This window comes from Martes martes, assembly GCF_963455335.1.
Source record: "Martes martes genome assembly, chromosome: 9".
Taxonomy (NCBI): Eukaryota; Metazoa; Chordata; class Mammalia; order Carnivora; family Mustelidae; genus Martes; species Martes martes.
Genome location: NC_137896.1, coordinates 22,110,470 through 22,128,678, shown reverse-complemented (window position 1 = coordinate 22,128,678; position 18,209 = coordinate 22,110,470). Strand labels below are relative to the sequence as shown.

Here is an 18,209-nt window from a genome sequence, read left to right as displayed (position 1 = left end):
TTTGTAAGCATTTAAGGCAATTCAAGCCATAGGAGAAGTATGTGCAGAATACAGAGCCGCCATGAGGAGAGAGAGATTAATTCTGTCTAGGAGGGCAGAAGGGGCTTTGCAGAGAAGATGACAACTGGGCAGGGTTTTGAAGGATATGTAGGTGTTTTCCAGGTGGTCAGGAGAGTCAGATACTTTGCCTGCAGTATGAAGGTGAGACCTGTCCCAGGATTCTTTGACTATGTTCAGAGAACATGCAGTTTTGCAAAGGTTCATTTGAGGCTGAGGAAGCTCCTTTTCTCCTTAAGTGGGCACAAGGCTGAGAGCTAAGATTTGTGCAAAGGGAAAGTACAGGCTCCCTATTCTCCCCTGCAGCTTCCCTTACTCTGCCAGTCCCTAAATGAAGCCCAGATTGTGCAGGGTCGCAAGGATTGGTCTAGAGCTGGTGAGGCTCATCCAGGGAGGACCAGAAGTCTGGACTCTAAGACCTGGGTCTTTGTCCTAAGTCACTGAAAGGTCATCAGTGGGACCTTTCCTCTCTCTGAGTCTCATATTATCCTTTGTAAAATGAGGATAAGGATTCCCATTCTAGCCATCAACACAGAGGATTGTGTGGATCAAATGAAATAATGTGCAGAAAAGGGAACTTTGCCGAGTGAATATATATATAAATAGAAAGGCTAATTATTCTCTTTTAATCTAGGCCAATCCCAAGGATAATCTGTGTTCTGGTCATTTGAATTCCGTGTTTTCCAGCCATTTTTTTCCCCACCAAGACATAATCCATGGGCACAGTCTGGGATATGCCCAGTGCCTAGTGTAAAGCCCATCATTCCATCCCTTCTTTCCTATTCGGAGAACTACTTTGGAATGCCAGTAGGTGAGAAGGATGTTATTGCAGGAGTCCCCTTGAACTTCCCCTGATTTATAAAGAGGCGAAATTATTTGCAAATCTCAGAACTTTGGCTTTCACTAGTAAAAGCTAATCTCACAATAGCTCTATATTGCTACATAATGGTCAAGCAAGTGTCCGTCACAACCACCATGACAAAAACATCACCATTTGTGGACCAGCACTGATTGAGTTGGCTCGCTCTGTGCCAGTCTCTCTTCTAAGTATTTATATACATGGAGCTTATTCATTCCTCCCCCCAGCTGCCTAAAGTAGGTATTGTTTATAGATGAGGAAACTGAGGCCCAGAGAGGTTGTGTAACTTACCGAAGGTCACACAGCCCAGAAGCGATAGATTTGAGGTTTGAACTTGGGCTCTGGTGCTGTAGAAGTCGGGAGGGGGTTCGGTGGGGAGGTAACTGCGTGACCTGGACAAGGCTTCCTCCCCTCTCTGTGTGCTGGCTCCTGATCCCCGATGTGTCGAGGATGCCCCACTTCAGCCATGGTTGGGCAGGTGGCAGGACTGGCTCCTTGTCTGTCCCCCTGGGAGAGATCTTACACAGCCACCCGGCCATCTCTGCCCATTTTAGCGGAGTTCTCCCGCCCAGCCTCGGTCAGTGAGAACCACGATACGGGACCTGACGGTGACAAGCAGGAGGAGGATGGCGAGTCTGGGGGCAGGCGGTCAGAGGCCGAGGAGGGAGAGGTCAGGACCCCCACCAAGATCAAGGAGCTAAAGGTAGGAGCCTGGCTTTCTCAGACCCTCTGACCTGGGATCAGGAGGCTAATTCTGGGTCTAGCCTTGGCCTTGGCCTTGAGGTATTTCCAGCGGTGGGAGAGCACCCTTGTTCCAGGCTGCACCATGGGAAAGGCCTTGCCCAATACCTCAGCAGCCCCTCATGGTGGGTGGTAGGCGTGCTGCTCTCCCTGCACCCTTGCCCTCTTTTTGTCCTGCTTCCCCACGGGGACACTTTGACCCCTAGAGGACTCCAGTGTCCTCTTGCCCACTCTTAATTTGCCCCTTTGACTGTGATCTGGGTCCGCATGGCCCCCTTCCTCCCCAGAGCATGACGGGGTGTTCCTGTGGGCCCTCACAAGGATGAGGTTCAGGTGTGTCCCCTCCTGCTGCCCCATGCATTCCCCACTTACCTGTACACACACTCATGTGGGGACACGTGGTCTCACTAGCATGCATTTGCTCACAGTTGTAGACCCCTCTTACAGGAGGGGTCATGTACCCAGATGTGCACACAGTGGGCACACACACGGGCGGGGGCGCATTCAGGTGTAGCATGTTCCCATCGGGCAGTTGCCGCTTGGAGCACGGGCTTCTGAACACACAGGCTGACTGTGGAGGCATGAGTACCCAGAGCCCTCATGTCCCCTCTACTGAGTGTGACTGTCTGCTTTGCCCCCAGTCCCCCAGCCCCCTTCTTCACCTTCACGGGCTCGCTCCCTGCCTCCCACCCCGCCCTTTCTGTCTACCTCGCTGCCCCATGGGTGGTCCACCAGCTTCCCTGGCCTCTGCTCCCTGGGAGAGAGCCCTGTGGGCCACCTGCTGCACCGTACCGGGCCAGCGCGGTGCCTCTAATCTATTTGTTCTACTGACCCTGCTGGTTCCTTCTCCTCCTCCCGCATCTCGCTAGCTGGAGCAGGAAACCACGCCGAGACACAAGCAGGAGGTACTGCATGGGACCTGTCACCACTTACCCAGCCATTCACATCCCCAGCTCATTTGTCACCATCCCATAGTCCATCCCAGGCCCATATTCTGCACCATCTCAGCTTCAGCTTTGCCTCTGCTCCTCCTCCCCTAAGGCGCCTCCCTTCCCCTGCCCCGCTCCCCAACCACCCTGACTCCCCCAACTCCCATCTATCTAGCTCCCCCTCAGACCCCACCCCCTAGCCAACTGGTTCGCCTGCCCTCCTCCCCCTCCCTCTCTCTAACCAGCTTCTCACTTGCCTCTTCCCACCACCCCATGCTTCCTTCCCATCCCACCTGTGTCCATCAGCTCTTCCAGGACATTCCGTGCTTTTATTGGTCTCATCTCCCCTGCCCCCCCAAACCCTTCCTTAGACTCACTCATCTCTTCCCCACATCACCGTTTGGTCATGCCTCCACTCATCTGTGTCCTCCCTGCCCTCACCCCGAGCTTCTTTTTGTATCTACTGGCAACCAATGTGGGAGTGGGCGTGCTGGGTGGGGGGCAGGGAGGAACCTCCCAACGCTTCTGCCTCTTCTCAAGCTCCAGCTGTCCCTCCCTCTGGGTGGGACCCGCTGCTCCAGCAGGGAGAGCCTCTTCTTTCCTCCTCCCTCTCCTCTTCCTCCTCTTCCTGGTGGCTTCTCTCAGCTTACTTCTCGGCATTAACAACTTCTTCCCTTTCACACAGTCCCCAGCTCTTTCTCTGCACCTTCGCTGCCAAGACGCGGGTCTCTTGTTGGGCCTGAGGGAAAAGACCAAGGGCTGGGACCTAAGGGCTTGGCCTTGGCGTCACGTGAGCTGGGTTTCAGCCTGACCCTTTGAGGGTCGTGGGTAAGCCCCCTTGGGCCCCAGCCCCCCATCTGCACAGCAAGGCATTTGGACTAGGTTTCCCCAAAGCCCTTAACCCTAATCAAGGATCCCAGGGTTCCACTGCTCTCTCTCACCTCCGAGAACACTGCGAGCGCCCAGAGGCCACGTGCAGGGTCAGGCTAGAAGGTCACAAGCCATATCTTGGGTCCGTTACAGCTCAAACCCACCCCCTTGTGCAAACTCGATCAGTCTGACTTCTTGTTGTAAGGCCATCCCGCTCAGGAGGGGACATGGGAAGTACAGACAGGTGTCTGGAGGGAAAGCAAGGCTTCGGTGGCATCAGTCTCCTCCCCGAGGTAACTCACACGTCAGTCATGGCAGGTCTGTGGGTGCCAGAGATAAGCCCGGGGAAGATTTCAGCCTTTCCAAGAGCAAGCTTGTCTTCTGGGCACTTCTTCCAGAGTCTGCCGATTAGACTTTATAACAAGCGGCGATGGTCCATTTCTTGTCCTGAGTTGAGTTGCCGGGACTCCTCCAACAGCCTTGCAGATAAAGGCACTTGAGCCAACAGCCCGCAGAAGCAGGCTGCTCCTCACCTGACCTGGAGGGGGTCACTCTGTCCTGCTGCATTGGCTTGAGCTCGGACTCGGCAGTTTAATGGAGGACATGCCCCTGACTCCCGCTACCCTGGGCTCAGCTCTGGGATTTACCTCTCTCCTTCCAGGTCTCCATTTCTCCTGCCCTCCTGAAGGCCCTGCGGCACCCCTGTCTCTGGCCACAGCTCACTCTGTTTCCCCATGAGGAGTTGGTATCACAAGGTGTCCACAGGACCCTGGGTGATTAGGAGAGGTAGTAGCTCACCATAGATGGCGCTGAAAACCGTCTTTTCCTGGCTCCTGTGTGGGAGCAGGGCTCATTTTTCTGGGGATCCCTGGCTTTAGGAGTATCTGAGAAGCTCACCTGTCAGGCTGACAGGGGCCTAGACTGGGGATCCTGCTAAGCACAGGCAGGGACCAGGACCCCGGGAAGTCAGGGAGTGGGCCAGAGCAGCCCAGCGAACAGGGTGGGCCAATTCTCTCTGTGCCTTGGTTGTAACCAGAAGGAAGTCACCTCCATGCCCAGTTGAGATGGGACACACAGAGAGGGGACTCACCTAATTTTAGGGGATTTGGGTTGCCTTGGGGGTTCTGAGGCTGGAAGCCAGGCAAGGGGGAAAGAAAAGGTGATGCTTGATCGGAAGCCTCCTCTTCTTAATCTTAATTGCTTTTCTTTCCTCTGTCTAACCTTAAGTGCTTTGAGCACCTGTTGGGGCTAATCATCTCTGTACCGCTTGGCTCCTGGGGTGCGGTGAGGGTGAGATGGACTCATGGACAGGAATCACCTCGCTGATGTAGGGCAGCGATGGCCACAGTTACCATCCCCTGCTCAGAGCTGTTCCTCTAACACACACTGCCCTCTCCATCCACCCCTAGTTCCTAGACAAGCCAGAGGATGTCTTGCTCAAGCACCAGGCCAGCATCAACGAGCTCAAACGGACCCTGAAGGAGCCCAACAGCAAGCTGGTCCACCGGGACCGAGACTGGGAGCGGGAGCGCAGGCTGCCCTCCTCGCCTGCCTCCCCCTCCCCCAAGGGCACCCCTGAGAAAGTCAACGAGGTAGGTCTCACCCTGAACCCCTCAACAAGGGCTTCGGGTAAAGAGAGTCAGGGAGGTTGCTCTGCACCAGCTTACACTCCTCCTCCCACCTGTATGCCTCCCCCAGCTGCTGCATGAGGGGTTGATGGGGTGGGGTGGGGGGCTAGAAAAGCAGGTTCTGTTGATTAGACAGGCCCCAAGTCTGACCAACAGAATCAGAATATTTGGAGCTAGAGCCCTGGGATCAGGATTTTGAACAAATGCCCCCAGACGATTCTCATGCACCCTAAACTTTGGGAATCCCAGCTGTTGTATCCAGTAACCAGATCCTTTAGTGCCTGTTGTGAAAACACAGATGGTGGGATATGTGTGTGTGAGAGGGGGTGGTTCCCTGCTGGAAGGATCCTCAGAGCCCACTAGAGGGGAACAGATCCTCCAAGAAAATCAGACCTGCACCTCTTGCTTCAGAAAAGGATCCCACACCCACCTGCCTTTCGGAGTGGAAAGCATGGGGTGTTTTCTCAAATGCAAAAGAGATAAAGATAGGATCATGAGAATTCCTGTATTTATAATTCCAAGCTATTATTTTTAGCAGTGCTAAATCTTGGCAAGTATTTACCCCCATTTATACTTTGGTGTTTTCTCTCTAGCACTGCTGCTTACTTGTCTCAAACCCAACTGATCTAGACTTTCACCACCTGGGTTTGAATTCTGGTGCTGATTCCTGCTAGCTGGGTGACTCTGGGCTTATTACTTAATTTCTCTGAGCGTCCATGAGGCAGAGATAATAGAAGTACCGACCTCGTAGGAATGTTGTAAGGACCCAGGGAGATCAAACACAGAGGTGCTGGTAGAGGGCCTAGATACTCAATAGGGGTTTAATGTTTCATTTTGAGAGTCCTGGGACTCACACAGAAGGGTCATTTCAAATCAGAACCGCTTTTTTCTTTTGTAAAGATTTTATTTATTTATTTATTAGAGAGAGAGAGAGAGAGAGAACATGAGTGAGGGGAGGAGCAAAGGGAGAGGGACAAACAGACTCCAAGCTGAGCAGGGAGCTTGACATGGGGCTTGATCCCACGATCTTGAGATCATGACCTGAGCCAAAATCATGAGTCAGATGCTCAACCGACTGAGCCATCCAGGTGCCCCCCAGAACCCCTTTTAAAGTTGGGAGGACCCTCAGAACCTACTTGGTTTGAGCTCATCACTTTACAGATGGGGCACTGAGGCCCAGAATGGGAACATACTTGTTCAGTGTCATAGCTGGTAGGAGAGGGGCCAGAACCTGCTTTCCTTGTATCCCGGCCATTGTATTTGCTGTTACATCACAGCTGCTGGGAGCAAGACAAAATCACGGGAAGACCAGGATAGAGTCAACTGTGTACGTACTGCCCTCGAATGCTTTGAAATTTGGTGATGCAGTCCTGATCTAATAAGTGAACATTTGATTGATGCCAGATAACAGGGCCTCACCGGGGGAGGCTACTGTGTTAGTTTTACTGGCTGATGATTCACAAAATCACCAGGGATCCTTTGAGGGCCTTTAAGTCCAATGCCATGGAAGGAGGGCCAGCCTGCTTCTGTTGAGGGCCTCTGGGTTCACCCCTGGCACTCTGGACTGGGCCATGGGGGCCGGTCCACTCCTCCTGGGTACAGGCCCCACTCCTCCTGCCCTGAGAGTCTTAACCAGAGTGGCCTGATTGGGGCTGAGGAGGGATGCAGAGGCTTTTGAAACTGTGGGACTCCTGCAGAGAAGGGCAGGGTGAGCCCTAGGGAACTGAACTGGGACGCTTCCCTTGCCTCAGAGGAACCTAGCTTGGGAGTGTGCCCCACCTGTTGGTCATAGCTGGAACTGCAAGAATATGGGTCTTACTCAGAGGTGGGGTCTGTTCCAACCCTTGCCCCCTCACTGTTATCCCAAGAAGTGTAGTCCGCTGCCCATCTAAAGGGAGACCAGAATTGCCATTGCATAGGATTGCTGGGAAGGCTGAGTGAAATGATGGGTATAAAGCACTTTATAAACCAGAAAGTGCTGTACAGTGATGGGGCACTGCTGATGGTGACTGGAATCCCTGATTGGGCTGGAAGTGGGCTCTCCTGCGGGGATGTGTCATCAGAGGTCCTGGTGGCTTTCTCATATATTGTTGGGCCTCATCTGAGCCAAGGGGAAAACAGTAGGAACTTAAATCAAAATAAGGACTCCAAACTTTTTGTTGAAGATTTTACTTGAGAGCAAGAGCAAGAATGCATGAGCAGGGAGAGGGACAGAGGGAGAAACAGACACCCTGCTGAGCAGAGAGCCCAATGTGGGGCTCGATCCTACGGCCCCAGGATCATGACCTGAGCTGAAGGCAGATGCCTAACCAACTGATCCACCCAGGTGCCCGAGACTCCAAACTTTAAAGAAAAGTTCCCATTTGCCAAACCCGGGTTTTCATTTCAAAGATGACTTTTTGAGGGGCTAGGAGCCCAATTGCAGGATTGAACCATTGCCTAAACCAAAAACACACAGGGCAGACTTGGAATCAGAGTCTGAATGGTATGGCTCCTCGGCCTCCTGATTTAGAGCCTCTTGAACGAAAGTGGTGTGTTTCTGAGCCCTCTTGAGTGAGGGCAGGGAGAGAAGGGTCCAAAGGCACGGTGCTGGCTGGCAGCTGACCGTGGGCCTCCCTCCCTTAAGGGGCCACAAGGGGCAACTCCTCTCTCTCATCCCACTGGCTTCTTTCTGACCTAAGCCACAAACTCCAAGGGTGTGGGATTTACAAAGCTGGACTATTTACAGGCTTGTGTGTGTCTCTCTCCTGCTCCTCTCTCTCCCTTTCTTCCTTTCTCTGTCTCTCCTTCCCTTCCTCCCTCTTCCCTTCCCTCCGGCCCCGGGCCTCCCCTGCAGTCCCGGAGGACCCAGGACACCTCTCCACAGGACTTGGCACCTGAGCCTGGGACGGCCACAGGCTGGGAAGTGTTCACTCAGAAAAGCCTCGCAGCGTCTCCTGAGGTTACTGTCAGCACTTCCCCACCCACACACAGCGACTCTAATGGTCTCAAAGAGACCCCTTTCTCTGGGGTGAGGGGGGTGGACTAGGCTCTGCCATGCAGGTCGAGCAGTGGGTAGCCGTTGTATCCCCATGCTGTGACAAATGACTGTCCCCATGCCAGGGATCCATAAAGGGCCGGCCCCTCCCTCATCCATTGTTTCTCAGGAATCAGGACTGAGATCATATTCTGGAAAGACAGGACAATATGAGTCTGGCTCTGGCTTCAAAGGGGAGGCCGGAATGAACTTCTCTTGGGCCCTCCTGACTTTAGAGGCAGGTTCTGACATCTAAGCTTGAGATCAGGGGTCATTGCACCTAAATGCCTTCTCCCCTGGGGTGTTTTCTCTGTTTAGGTGCCTGGGTGAGGTCTAACAGTGGCTCTCTAGGGAACGGTCCTACATTCATCCTTCACCTTCGTCTTCTCCAAACTCAGGCAAAAGTGGGCATCTTGCTCTAAGGAGCTTCCTTGGGGTTGAAGAGATGCTGGTCAGGCCAGCGTTCTAATGAGGAAGGCATTACTTTTGCAGCCTGGACAGCAGCCGGAAGAGGGCTCTTGGGACTTGCTGTGTCCTGCTAGGCCTAGAATCTAGGCCCAGGGATGGAGGGCTGCATCTCGACAGCTCAGAGGCTGTCACGATTAGACAGTGCTGACAGACCATCTGGGTGGAACTTCCTTCTCCCTGAGGTCTGAACCTCCGTGTTATGCATAGTATGTATGAGGGCATCTCCCTTTTTTAATTCCCATGGAAAAATTTTCTAGCTACTGAAAATGTGCCAAAACCGTAAAAGAGACATGAGTCAGTGACATAAGTGGTAAGACAGAAATCACAGGTCTACTCAATTTTTCCTCAATGTAAAAATCAACCATCAGCGCTCTCTCTTGAGAGGAGTTGGACAGGAGTCAGTAGCCTCCCAAGGTTAGGGAAATCGTGAGGCCCCGGAGCACAGAGATGCTCCTAGAGCAAAGGACAGGTGCCCGGACTCGTTGTGGTGGGGAGGGGCTGTGATAGGGGGCAACAAGCGCCCTTCTTCAGCTTCCCTGCAAATTGTCCTTCCAGCGCCTTCCACAGAGGGCGCTCTTGTTGTTCTTCACAGGGAACCAATTTGACTTCAGTCTCTACTGGGAAGTTTTCATATTGAACTAAAATCTGCCCTTCTGAAGTATCTGTCCGTGGGCCTCGCTGTGCCCGCTGCTGCCCAGAGATCCGCCGGGCATCCTCCCGCCTGACATCCTCCCCCAGAGTTCAGCACCTCCCCTCCCCCTGAACACTGCTTTCTTCAAAGATGTTTCTCCCAGGGTGTGGTTTCTAGAAGGCTCCTTGTCCTGCCTCCCCTCTTCGGGGTGTCTTCTGTAAAGAACAGGGCCCAGAATGTGACCCAGAGCCCCAGGTGGTGATTGAATAGTCCAGAGTCCGCAGAATCGGCTGGCTGGAGACTTTCTGCTTTTAGAAGCTTGCGTGTGGACATAACCGGTCTGCGTCCTCCTCCGGCTTCCTCTCCTTGCTGCAGTACCTCCAGATGATGGCAGGGGGCGCTCTGCGCAGGTTCTGAAGGTCCTCAGGCTCAGGGGACAGAAGCAGGTCTAGCAGATACCATCCCATCTCCCATCCTGGAAGGGGGTCAGGACGGCTTTCAGACCAGCCCCCAGGGGCAGGTGCAGCCCCCCCCACCAGGGCCTTGGTGCCAGTGCAGATTTCTTTTGTTCAGTCTTTTTTTCTCTTCAGGATTTTCACTTGTTAAAAGCAGAGCATCGTCTTCCCTCACCGCACACTCTGTGATCTGTGCAAGTCACCCTTGCTCTGTGAACCTCAGTTTCCCCTTTGGAAATAAGGACAATAGTACCTGCTTCACAGGTTGCCATTTGGATTAAATTCAATCACTTTAGACAAAGGGCTAGTCTTGTCTGGCACAAATTAACTAAATATAAGTACATGTTTCTTTTTTTCTTCCTGTGGAATCTTTCTTTCTATACTGGGCTAGTTCCCACCCCACTCAGCCCACCTTCTAAGCTACCAGTTTCTAGTTAGACTTAGGGCAAGCATATTCCATAAGGGGTCTCCTTGGCCATCTTTGGCCATCATTGCCAGACTCCTGACATCAGGACAAGTGGAGACAGGAGCCGCTGAGGGCCCCTGCTTCGCCAGTAGAAGAGAAAAGAGACGTGGCTTCTACAGGCTCTCGAGGCACTTCTCTCTGGGATGGCTCAATGGTGTTGTCCCGAGGCTTAGCAACCTTAAGTAAAATACCAGAAAACCTATGCCTGGGCTTTCCTCTTTCCTCTTATCTCTCTTGCCTGTTGGCAGGATTCTTTCAGTGAGGTTTGATTCCCTGAAAACCATAGAGATTTTGCTAACATGGGTTGAGGGAGTGGAGGTAAGAGAGTTTACAGCACTCCCTGAACCTTCCGAATCCTTCACGTCTTATGGGATCTGACAGGCGCCTCGCCAAGTCATAATCGGTGTCAGAGCCCAGGTATTTACATCTCTCCCCTCCGGTGGAGGTGTCCCTCTGGCACATCTCACCAGGGATGCACTTCCCAGAACTTGGACTCAGAGACTGGATTCTAGACCTGCCTTTGCCCCCAGCTCACTCTCTGGCCTTGGACACGGTGCTTACCTTTTCTAGGCCTCAGTTTCCATATCTGTGCCATAAGGGGCCAGAGTCTGAGCAAGGATTTCAAAGGAGGATGGTGCCTTGGCACTGGGGCAGCCGAGGCCTCCAGCTTCCAACATGGCAGCCTGTCTCTGGCTTACGTATCGGACTTCCATTGAAGTTTTATGTGGAGACGGTATTCTGTGGCCGCAAGATTAGAATGCCAATGGCTTTCTGGCTTTTTTTTTTTTTTTAAACACTTCTGAAGTCTGTTGTTCCCCCTGCAGTGCTGTTTAAAGGGCTCTGGGAGAGACGAAGGGCTGCTTTGTCGACAGGCTGACAGCGCTACATTCTTATTGGTGCTTTTGACCAGTGATGACACTTGGGTCTTCAGAACTTTTCCTTCCGTGATGTCTTCTGCTCAGCCCTTTCCTACTCTTCCCATGGATTTTGTCAGAATTCTCCAAGAATAGGCCTTGGTATTCCTTTCTTTGGGAATGAAGCTCACAGAATTCAAGCTGTTCAAGCCACTGTGGTGCCTGGCACTGACCCCTTCAGCTGAACATTTGACATTTTTCATTCATTCTAATATCTTTCCTTCCCAAAAACTCTTGGAGAGAAGTCAGGTTTCAGGCTGTGGCTCATGGAACTTAATTCAGTGTTTCCCCTCTTGACATGAGACTGCATTTGGGATCCATATTCTTAGATTGTGAGATAAGTCAGCAAGGATCCCAGGCACTCTTTTCCTGCCTCTGCCATGAACTAACTTGACTTTGGGGAAGTCACTGACCTTCTCCAAGTCCCAGTTTCCCCATTTGCACAATGAGGAACTTGGACTAGAGGATGTCTTAGGAGTTGTTTTTGCTTTAACGTTCAAAGATTCCAAGTGCTGTAAGTTACCTTCACCTCTGATAGTGGCAGTTTTATTATTAAGAGAGGAAGAGGAAGAGTCCGGGCCCATCCATGGATGCCCATTTTCCCATGATTAACATGGGGAGGGCGTGAGACCCCCGTCCCATCTTACCAAGTTGGGGTAGTGGTTGAGGGGAATCTGTAAATAATTTCTTGGGTGCCTTGATGGGAAGGGGAGCCTTGATGAGGCTGACTGGCATTGTCATGCCTTTCTCTCCCCCAGCCAGTTCTGGGGACATGTTGACCTTTTGGTCCTTCTTACAGAGGAAAAAAGGGACCCGTTCTTCAGGTGCCTGACATTTCATGTTAACTCTTCTTGCTCCAATTGAAACACAGGGTTCAGAGCATTGGGTATTTATAGAAAGAGAGTACACTAGGCCAGAAGAACTCAGTCTCCTAAAAGTGACCACCACGCAGCAGGAAGAAAGTAAGGCAGGCCTCGCAGATATCCTTGCTGATGGCAGACTCTCCAAAGTAGACATCCGGGTGGACAAGTTCAAAGTCGAAGTGGCCACAGAAGAAATGGTGGGAGTTAGAAGAACAAAGACCCAGCAACAAGGAAGAATGATTGCAAGCCCTGAAGACTTTGAGTCAGTGTGGGAGGAAGGCCCCTGGGTCAGAAAAGGCCCAGGAGGGGCTTCTCTGGCTGCAGGCTCTGCCCTGGCAGAAAACCTATTGGAGGGCTCCCAGTTGAGGGTGGGCACTGGGGAGGCCACCATCAAGAAGCGCTGGATCTCAGGTGGTCAGCTAGAGGGCCAGACGGAGCTGAGAAAGGAGCTGGAGGAGTTCCAGACTTGGGGAAGACCCACTGCCTCAGGGACCAGGTCAGCAGAGGCCGATGTCCCTTCTCCAGCCTCCGACAAGGGAGGACTCCAGTCATTTCTGCTGGACCCAGCCCAGTCGGAAGCCAGAGCTGACTCGAGTGATGAAACCGAACCTTCCTTTGCAGAGAGGAGCTTCTATCTGAACTATGGAGAGAAAGATTCTGAAGACCAAGTCCTCCCTCCGCCTCTGGAGGAAAGGGAAGAGTGCCTGGTTGCCCTTCCCGTTGATGAGACCAGGCTGGAGCTCACAGAGAGCTCTGCGCTGAATTCCTCAGGCCCGCGGGGCTCTGCTGCAGCTTCCAGCAGGAACAAGGACCAAGAGGGTGAAGCTCACAAGCCTTCCTTAGAGGAAAGGGCAGGGTCCCCCAGGAACCACAGAAGACCAGGTGGCCTGGAGGCCTTTGCTGAGCAGCTCGGTAAGGGACCTTCTCCCGGGCAGACACGTGCTGAGGACTGGGAAGAAGCTGGGCGGGGGTTGGAAGGAGAATTCAGCTACTCAGCATCCAACCTAGGCATGGAGGAAGAGGCCCCCAACGGTGGAGATTTGGTGGAAAAGGCTGAGAACAGTCCCCCAGCAGGATGGAAGGTCCACTCGCCTCACAGAGCAGGGGCTATGCGCCCAGACCTCCCAGCCTGCGCCCTTCCGCGGACCACCCCTCCTAATGATGTCAGGAAGCCAGCCAAGCCAGGCAGAGGCAACTTCCTGCCCCAAGACCGGGGCCGGGTCCACATCCAAACAGGAGAACCCGTGACAGAGGACAGAAAGGCCTCAGCGTTTCTTCAGATGGAAGTGCTCGCCCCCCTCCCAGCCTCTCCTGGTCCCTTTCAAGCTCAGGCAGCTCCGGAGGAAACTTCTCCAAGCCCAGCCCCTCATGGGTCAAGGGAGCCTCTGCAGCTTGGGGATCCTTTTGGAGAACAGTCCCCTGTGTTTCTCAAACATGCCCATCCTCTTAAAGAGAGCCCAGAGCCCAAGGACCGAGGAGGACCATGTGTGACCTCAGACGGAGGTGAGCGCCGGGCACCTCCCGTTGCCAGCAGAAAGCCCAGAGTTGTCTCTGAACGAGCCGAGGGGGCTGTACCCCTGGGGTTGGTGTTCCCTTCAGGGAAGCCAAAGGAGATAACCTCTTTCCAGGCTGGGGGCCAAGAGGGCTCCCTGGAAGATATCAGCAAGACCTCAGTGGCCAACAAAATTCGGATCTTTGAGACCCATGGAGCTGAAACTCGCCGAGCGAGTCAGAGTGAAACAAGGGCCCTCATAAACGAGTTGTCTTCAGAGGCCTCCATGGGTCAGGTAGAGCAACAGCGGAACAAGCTTCTGGACCTGGGCTTCGTCCAGCTTCAGCCCCCAGGGGACTTCGCCGGCCCCAAGGCCACCCATTCCTCAGTGACACCGCTGGCTGCCAGCCACTTCAGGGAGGGCATTGCTACCACATCCACCCAGGAAGGATGCACGGACCTCGAGCTCGTGTCCCCCGATTCGGGCTGTGAAACTGCGCTGGAGGAAACCACCGTGGGCACTGGCCACGTGAGCCCCCGCCCCCGCCGCTGCCCCTCCCCTGTGGGGGAGCAGACCGCATGCTCCGTAGCTCTGTAGAAGCATGTTTCAGGGGCCCCTCGTCATCACTGCGATCAGAGGCTGCTTGTCCATTCCTATGAGTTCTCTTCCCGACACGGGCCCGAGGGTAGCCCGGGCGGAATGACGGGTTCATCTGCTTGGCCACTGTTAGCTTAGCCACAAAGGCCCTCGGCTTTTGGTGTGACCTGGTGCCCAGAGGGTCGAACCCCCCCACTGGAGAAGGTGGCATCACCGCCAGCCGACTACATACTTGCTTTGCCTTGCTGCCCCCAACCTGCTGGGCTCCTACCTGTTTTGCTTGGCTTGTCCAACGATCTTCCTTCATCTTTTCCCTTCCCTGGTTCTCCCGCCTTGGGGAAGCTGACAGGCCAGAGGTTTCCATCCTTCACGCTGGCTCCCTCTTGGTCCCACTGCCAAGTTCCTTTCTGCCTGCTTAAGACTAACTATCTTCTCTAATCCAGAACAAATCCGGAGATGCGGTCAGGGAAGAGAAGCCCATCACCAGCTTAGCAGCCAACCCCCCTGGAAAAGGGGGGCACCTGAGATTCACCAGCCCCTCGGCCCCTCAGGTCTCTGCAGCCCCCCCGGTGCCCTGATGAACCTGGTCCTCTCCGCCTGGCCAGGGTGCATCGCTGCCTTCGACTCCCACCTGCTCTGGCAATGCCGTCTGTGGCAGCTCAACTCTCGCTTGTCTGGAATGTGTCCTCACACCTCTCAACCTTCCAGAAACTGGCTAAAATGGAAGCTAAGTCTAGCAAGTGAATCTCTAAGTGCACTGAATCTCTAGAACCTGAAGCCAACTACTTAAAAAAAAAATGTATATATACATGTATATATATTTGGTGGGTGTTAGATTGGGCTTTAAAAAGACTGTTCTGGAACAGCCAAAAATGTGCATGTGGTGTTTAATCCCTGACAGGCCAGTTGAGAGGTATGTATGCGGGACAAGAGTTGCTGGTTCCCCTCCAGCGTTTCCTTGGCCTGCCGTTGTCAATTACACTGATGGGACTAGAACCTCCACCCTGCCCGCCGGCCCGCCCGGAGCTCCGGGCTGAACTGCTGTAGCACCCAGCTCCCAGGACTTAACCCATATTGTTCCTCCCCATAGCCAGTATGCCCCCTCCCTCAGAGACTCAGTGGAATTGACAAACCATGTTGGCTTCCTCTTTGTTTCTCAAAGCTCTTGGCTCCAGCCTCCCTGCCTTCCCATCCCAGGTTTCCCTAAATCCCTGGGTCTCCCTCCTTGGTTTCTGTCTCTTGGTTCCCACCTGCACGGATGGGCCTGTGTCCAGGCTCCCATCCCTGCCTTGCACACAATGCCGCTTCTGATAAGCTCCCAGATCCAGACCTTGGATGGGGCTTCCTGTCCAGAACCAACTGGCAGGAGGTTTGCTTTGTACTTGCTTTGGCCATCAGCGGGAGACCCTCGGAAAGGAGCATTCCCCACTCTTGAGAACTTTGTGGGTTTTTCAAGCTTGTTGTCATGTCAAGGAACCTTCCTGGGAGTGTTTTTCATTTCCTGACCCGCTCTTCTATTTGAGACATTGAAAGGCCTCACGATTTCTTCTCTCATTCACCATCTTGCTTTCTCTCTCTCTCTTCCCACCCCACACCCCCGTTCCTTTGCTTTTTATCTGGCCATAGAGAGCAGGGCTAAGGGAGGGCTCAGAGGAGAAGGTCAAACCACCTCGTCCCAGGGCCCCAGAGAGTGACACGGGAGATGAGGACCAGGACCAGGAGAGGGACGCGGTGTTCCTGAAGGACAACCACTTGGCCATTGAGCGCAAGTGCTCCAGCATCACAGTGAGCTCCACATCGAGCCTGGAGGCTGAGGTTGACTTCACAGTCATTGGTGACTACCATGGCAGCGCCTTCGAAGACTTCTCCCGCAGCCTGCCTGAGCTTGACCGAGACAAAAGCGACTCGGAGACCGAGGGCCTGGTGTTCTCCCGGGATCTCAACAAGGGGGGCCTCGGCCAGGAAGACGAGTCTGGGGGCATCGAGGATAGCCCGGATCGAGGGGCCTGTGCCACCCCAGATATGCCCCAGTTTGAGGTACAGTGGAGCATCCTGGATACCTGGGCCCGGCGGGCACTGCATGTTCAGAGGGCCCCGGGGCCATCTGTGAGAAGACCGAGCCGCCAGCCTGAAGCTCTGTTTCGTGTTGCATGACTGCCCCTCGCAGAAAGCATGGTTCTGTGCTCGCATGTTTGCCATCTTGGTTCACCCCTAACATGCACTCCTTGGCGTTTTAACCCTGTGACCCCATCGCTTGCCCACTTGCCCGAGGTCAAGTGATGCTAGGTGGTCTGGTCTTACCTGCCTCCTCTCCCTGTCTGTGTTGCATGGCACCTGCAGAAGGCACGTGCTTATGGACTCGCCTGCAGCCCGGCCTGAAAGTCGATGGTTCTTCCTGATTCTGACCCGGCCTCTCTCCCCGGGGCCTGGGCTTGCTGGGGGAAGGGGCAGCGGTCTAAACCCATCTGGCCCCGGGGACTCAGGGGAGCAGCAGAAGCTCCAAGAGAAGAGGAAACGTCATCACTGAGGGGGACACCAGGATCGACAGTGTCTGGGCCCCTCTGCTTTGTGTCCTTCCTTCAGAGGATCTTTGTCCCATGATCCCTTTGCCCTCTTGTCTCTTGCAGCCCCAGCCTACCTCCCACCACACTCTCCTCTCTCAGTTCCAGGCTTTGAAATACGAACTCATCTACTCTGGGCGTTCACCCTGTGCTGTGCCCTCTGGGAGAAATTTTCCTTCCCTTTCTCTGCCTTGCAAACTTGTCATGTTTCAGGCTCTCACATCTAGCAGATGCTTCCCTGACTACCCAGGGCAGAAGTGTGGCTCCGTCCACAGCCCCCTTGCTCTGCAATGTTTCTGCTCCCGGCATCCTCCTAGGTAGTCAGGCCAGTGGCTGCCAGGCCCACTCTCCCCCCGGTGGCAGCTCCTCTAAGCCTGCACGTGCCAGGCACTAATAGACGATTAACTGGATGAATGGCTTGATCTCACGGTTACAGTCATCTATAAGAATCCCTCTCACTACCCTCCCAACCAGATGGCAGGCTTTTTCATTCATTCATTCAGCTCTCATACGCTCACGGTCCCATGAATTGACCTTGCTGGGGGAGTCTGAAGAAACTGATCATTTAACCAGAGACTTCTAGAGGAGAGGTTGAAAACCGATGGCCCCAGGCTGGATCTGGCTAGCACAGGTGTTTTCTTTGACCCTCACTGAAAAATCAGGACGTGGAATATAAAATCCACAGGTGTTTTTTTTGTTTGTTGGTTTGTTTTTAATCATTAAAAAAATCAGATGATCCAAGTCATTCAGAAGCCGTGGCTGCCATTGGCCAAACCTGAGTGGTGAGAACATGTGACCTCCTGTTCACCCCAGTCCTCCATAAGCCCAATTCACCCCTTTACATCTCCTGCCTGGCCCCCCCTTAGGCCCCCAGGTGTGTGACTCCTGCTTTCAAGAGCAGTTCAAAGGAAGCAGCTGGGAGGGGGCAACATAATTGTTGAGGTCTGTCAGGATTCAGTGGCAAGTGTATAAGGACAGTTCTTAGTGGGGGGCCTGGCACAGAGCCTGTTAATTGAATAGTAGATGTTCTTTTACTGGTAGCGTAAAAACCAGCTTCTAGCCACCAGGAGTGTATGTGCGCCAAGGTCATGAGTGGCCCGTCTGGGTGCTGCTGGTGGCCCCGGCTCTCCCCTTGGGCTGGCTGTCTGGGATGGCTCGCTGCGCCTCTTTGCCCTGACCTGTGTGCCCTTCCCGACACCTGGCCTGCTACAGGGGTGGGAGAGACACCACAGCGGACTGTGAGCAGGAGTCAGGCAGAGGCTTGGCTTATGGAACTTTCTCCCTCTTCCCCCATAGCCTGTGAAAGCAGAAACCATGACTGTCAGCAGCCTGGCCATCAGAAAGAAGATTGAGCCCGAGGCTGTCCTGCAGACCAGAGTCAGCGCTATGGACGCTAGCCAGGTAACCGGGGCCTTCCACTGCACCCTGAGCACAGGACATGTAGGGGTGGGGTCCTGACCCAGGCCAAGCTCCTGGGCCGACTCTTGCCACTCCGGCTTCCCCAGAGCCTCCAAGTTAACTCTGTTGCTCTTCTGAGCTTCGTTGTCCTCCCGTGAGCTCTGGGGTTGGCCGGTGGAATGAACTCCTGTCCTGGGCAGACCACACACACCTCTTACAGCCTCGACTTCCCATCTCTAAAATGGGAATGATCATGTCTCCCT

The 18,209-nt window shown here is 53.9% G+C and overlaps 1 protein-coding gene across 1 annotated transcript in view; it reads left to right on the top strand.

Annotated features, from left to right (window-relative positions):
* The window catches only part of EPB41L1 (erythrocyte membrane protein band 4.1 like 1), a gene marked incomplete at its 5' end in the record, with an annotated part of 53,777 nt that overhangs the window by 15,775 nt on the left and 19,793 nt on the right, over positions 1–18,209 (top strand). The window contains 5 exons of the mRNA XM_080813456.1: positions 1,471–1,619; positions 2,527–2,562; positions 4,866–5,048; positions 15,614–16,024; positions 17,845–17,949. Coding sequence (XP_080669582.1) covers positions 1,471–1,619; positions 2,527–2,562; positions 4,866–5,048; positions 15,614–16,024; positions 17,845–17,949 — 884 coding nt within the window. The remainder of the gene's footprint in view (positions 1–1,470; positions 1,620–2,526; positions 2,563–4,865; positions 5,049–15,613; positions 16,025–17,844; positions 17,950–18,209) is intronic.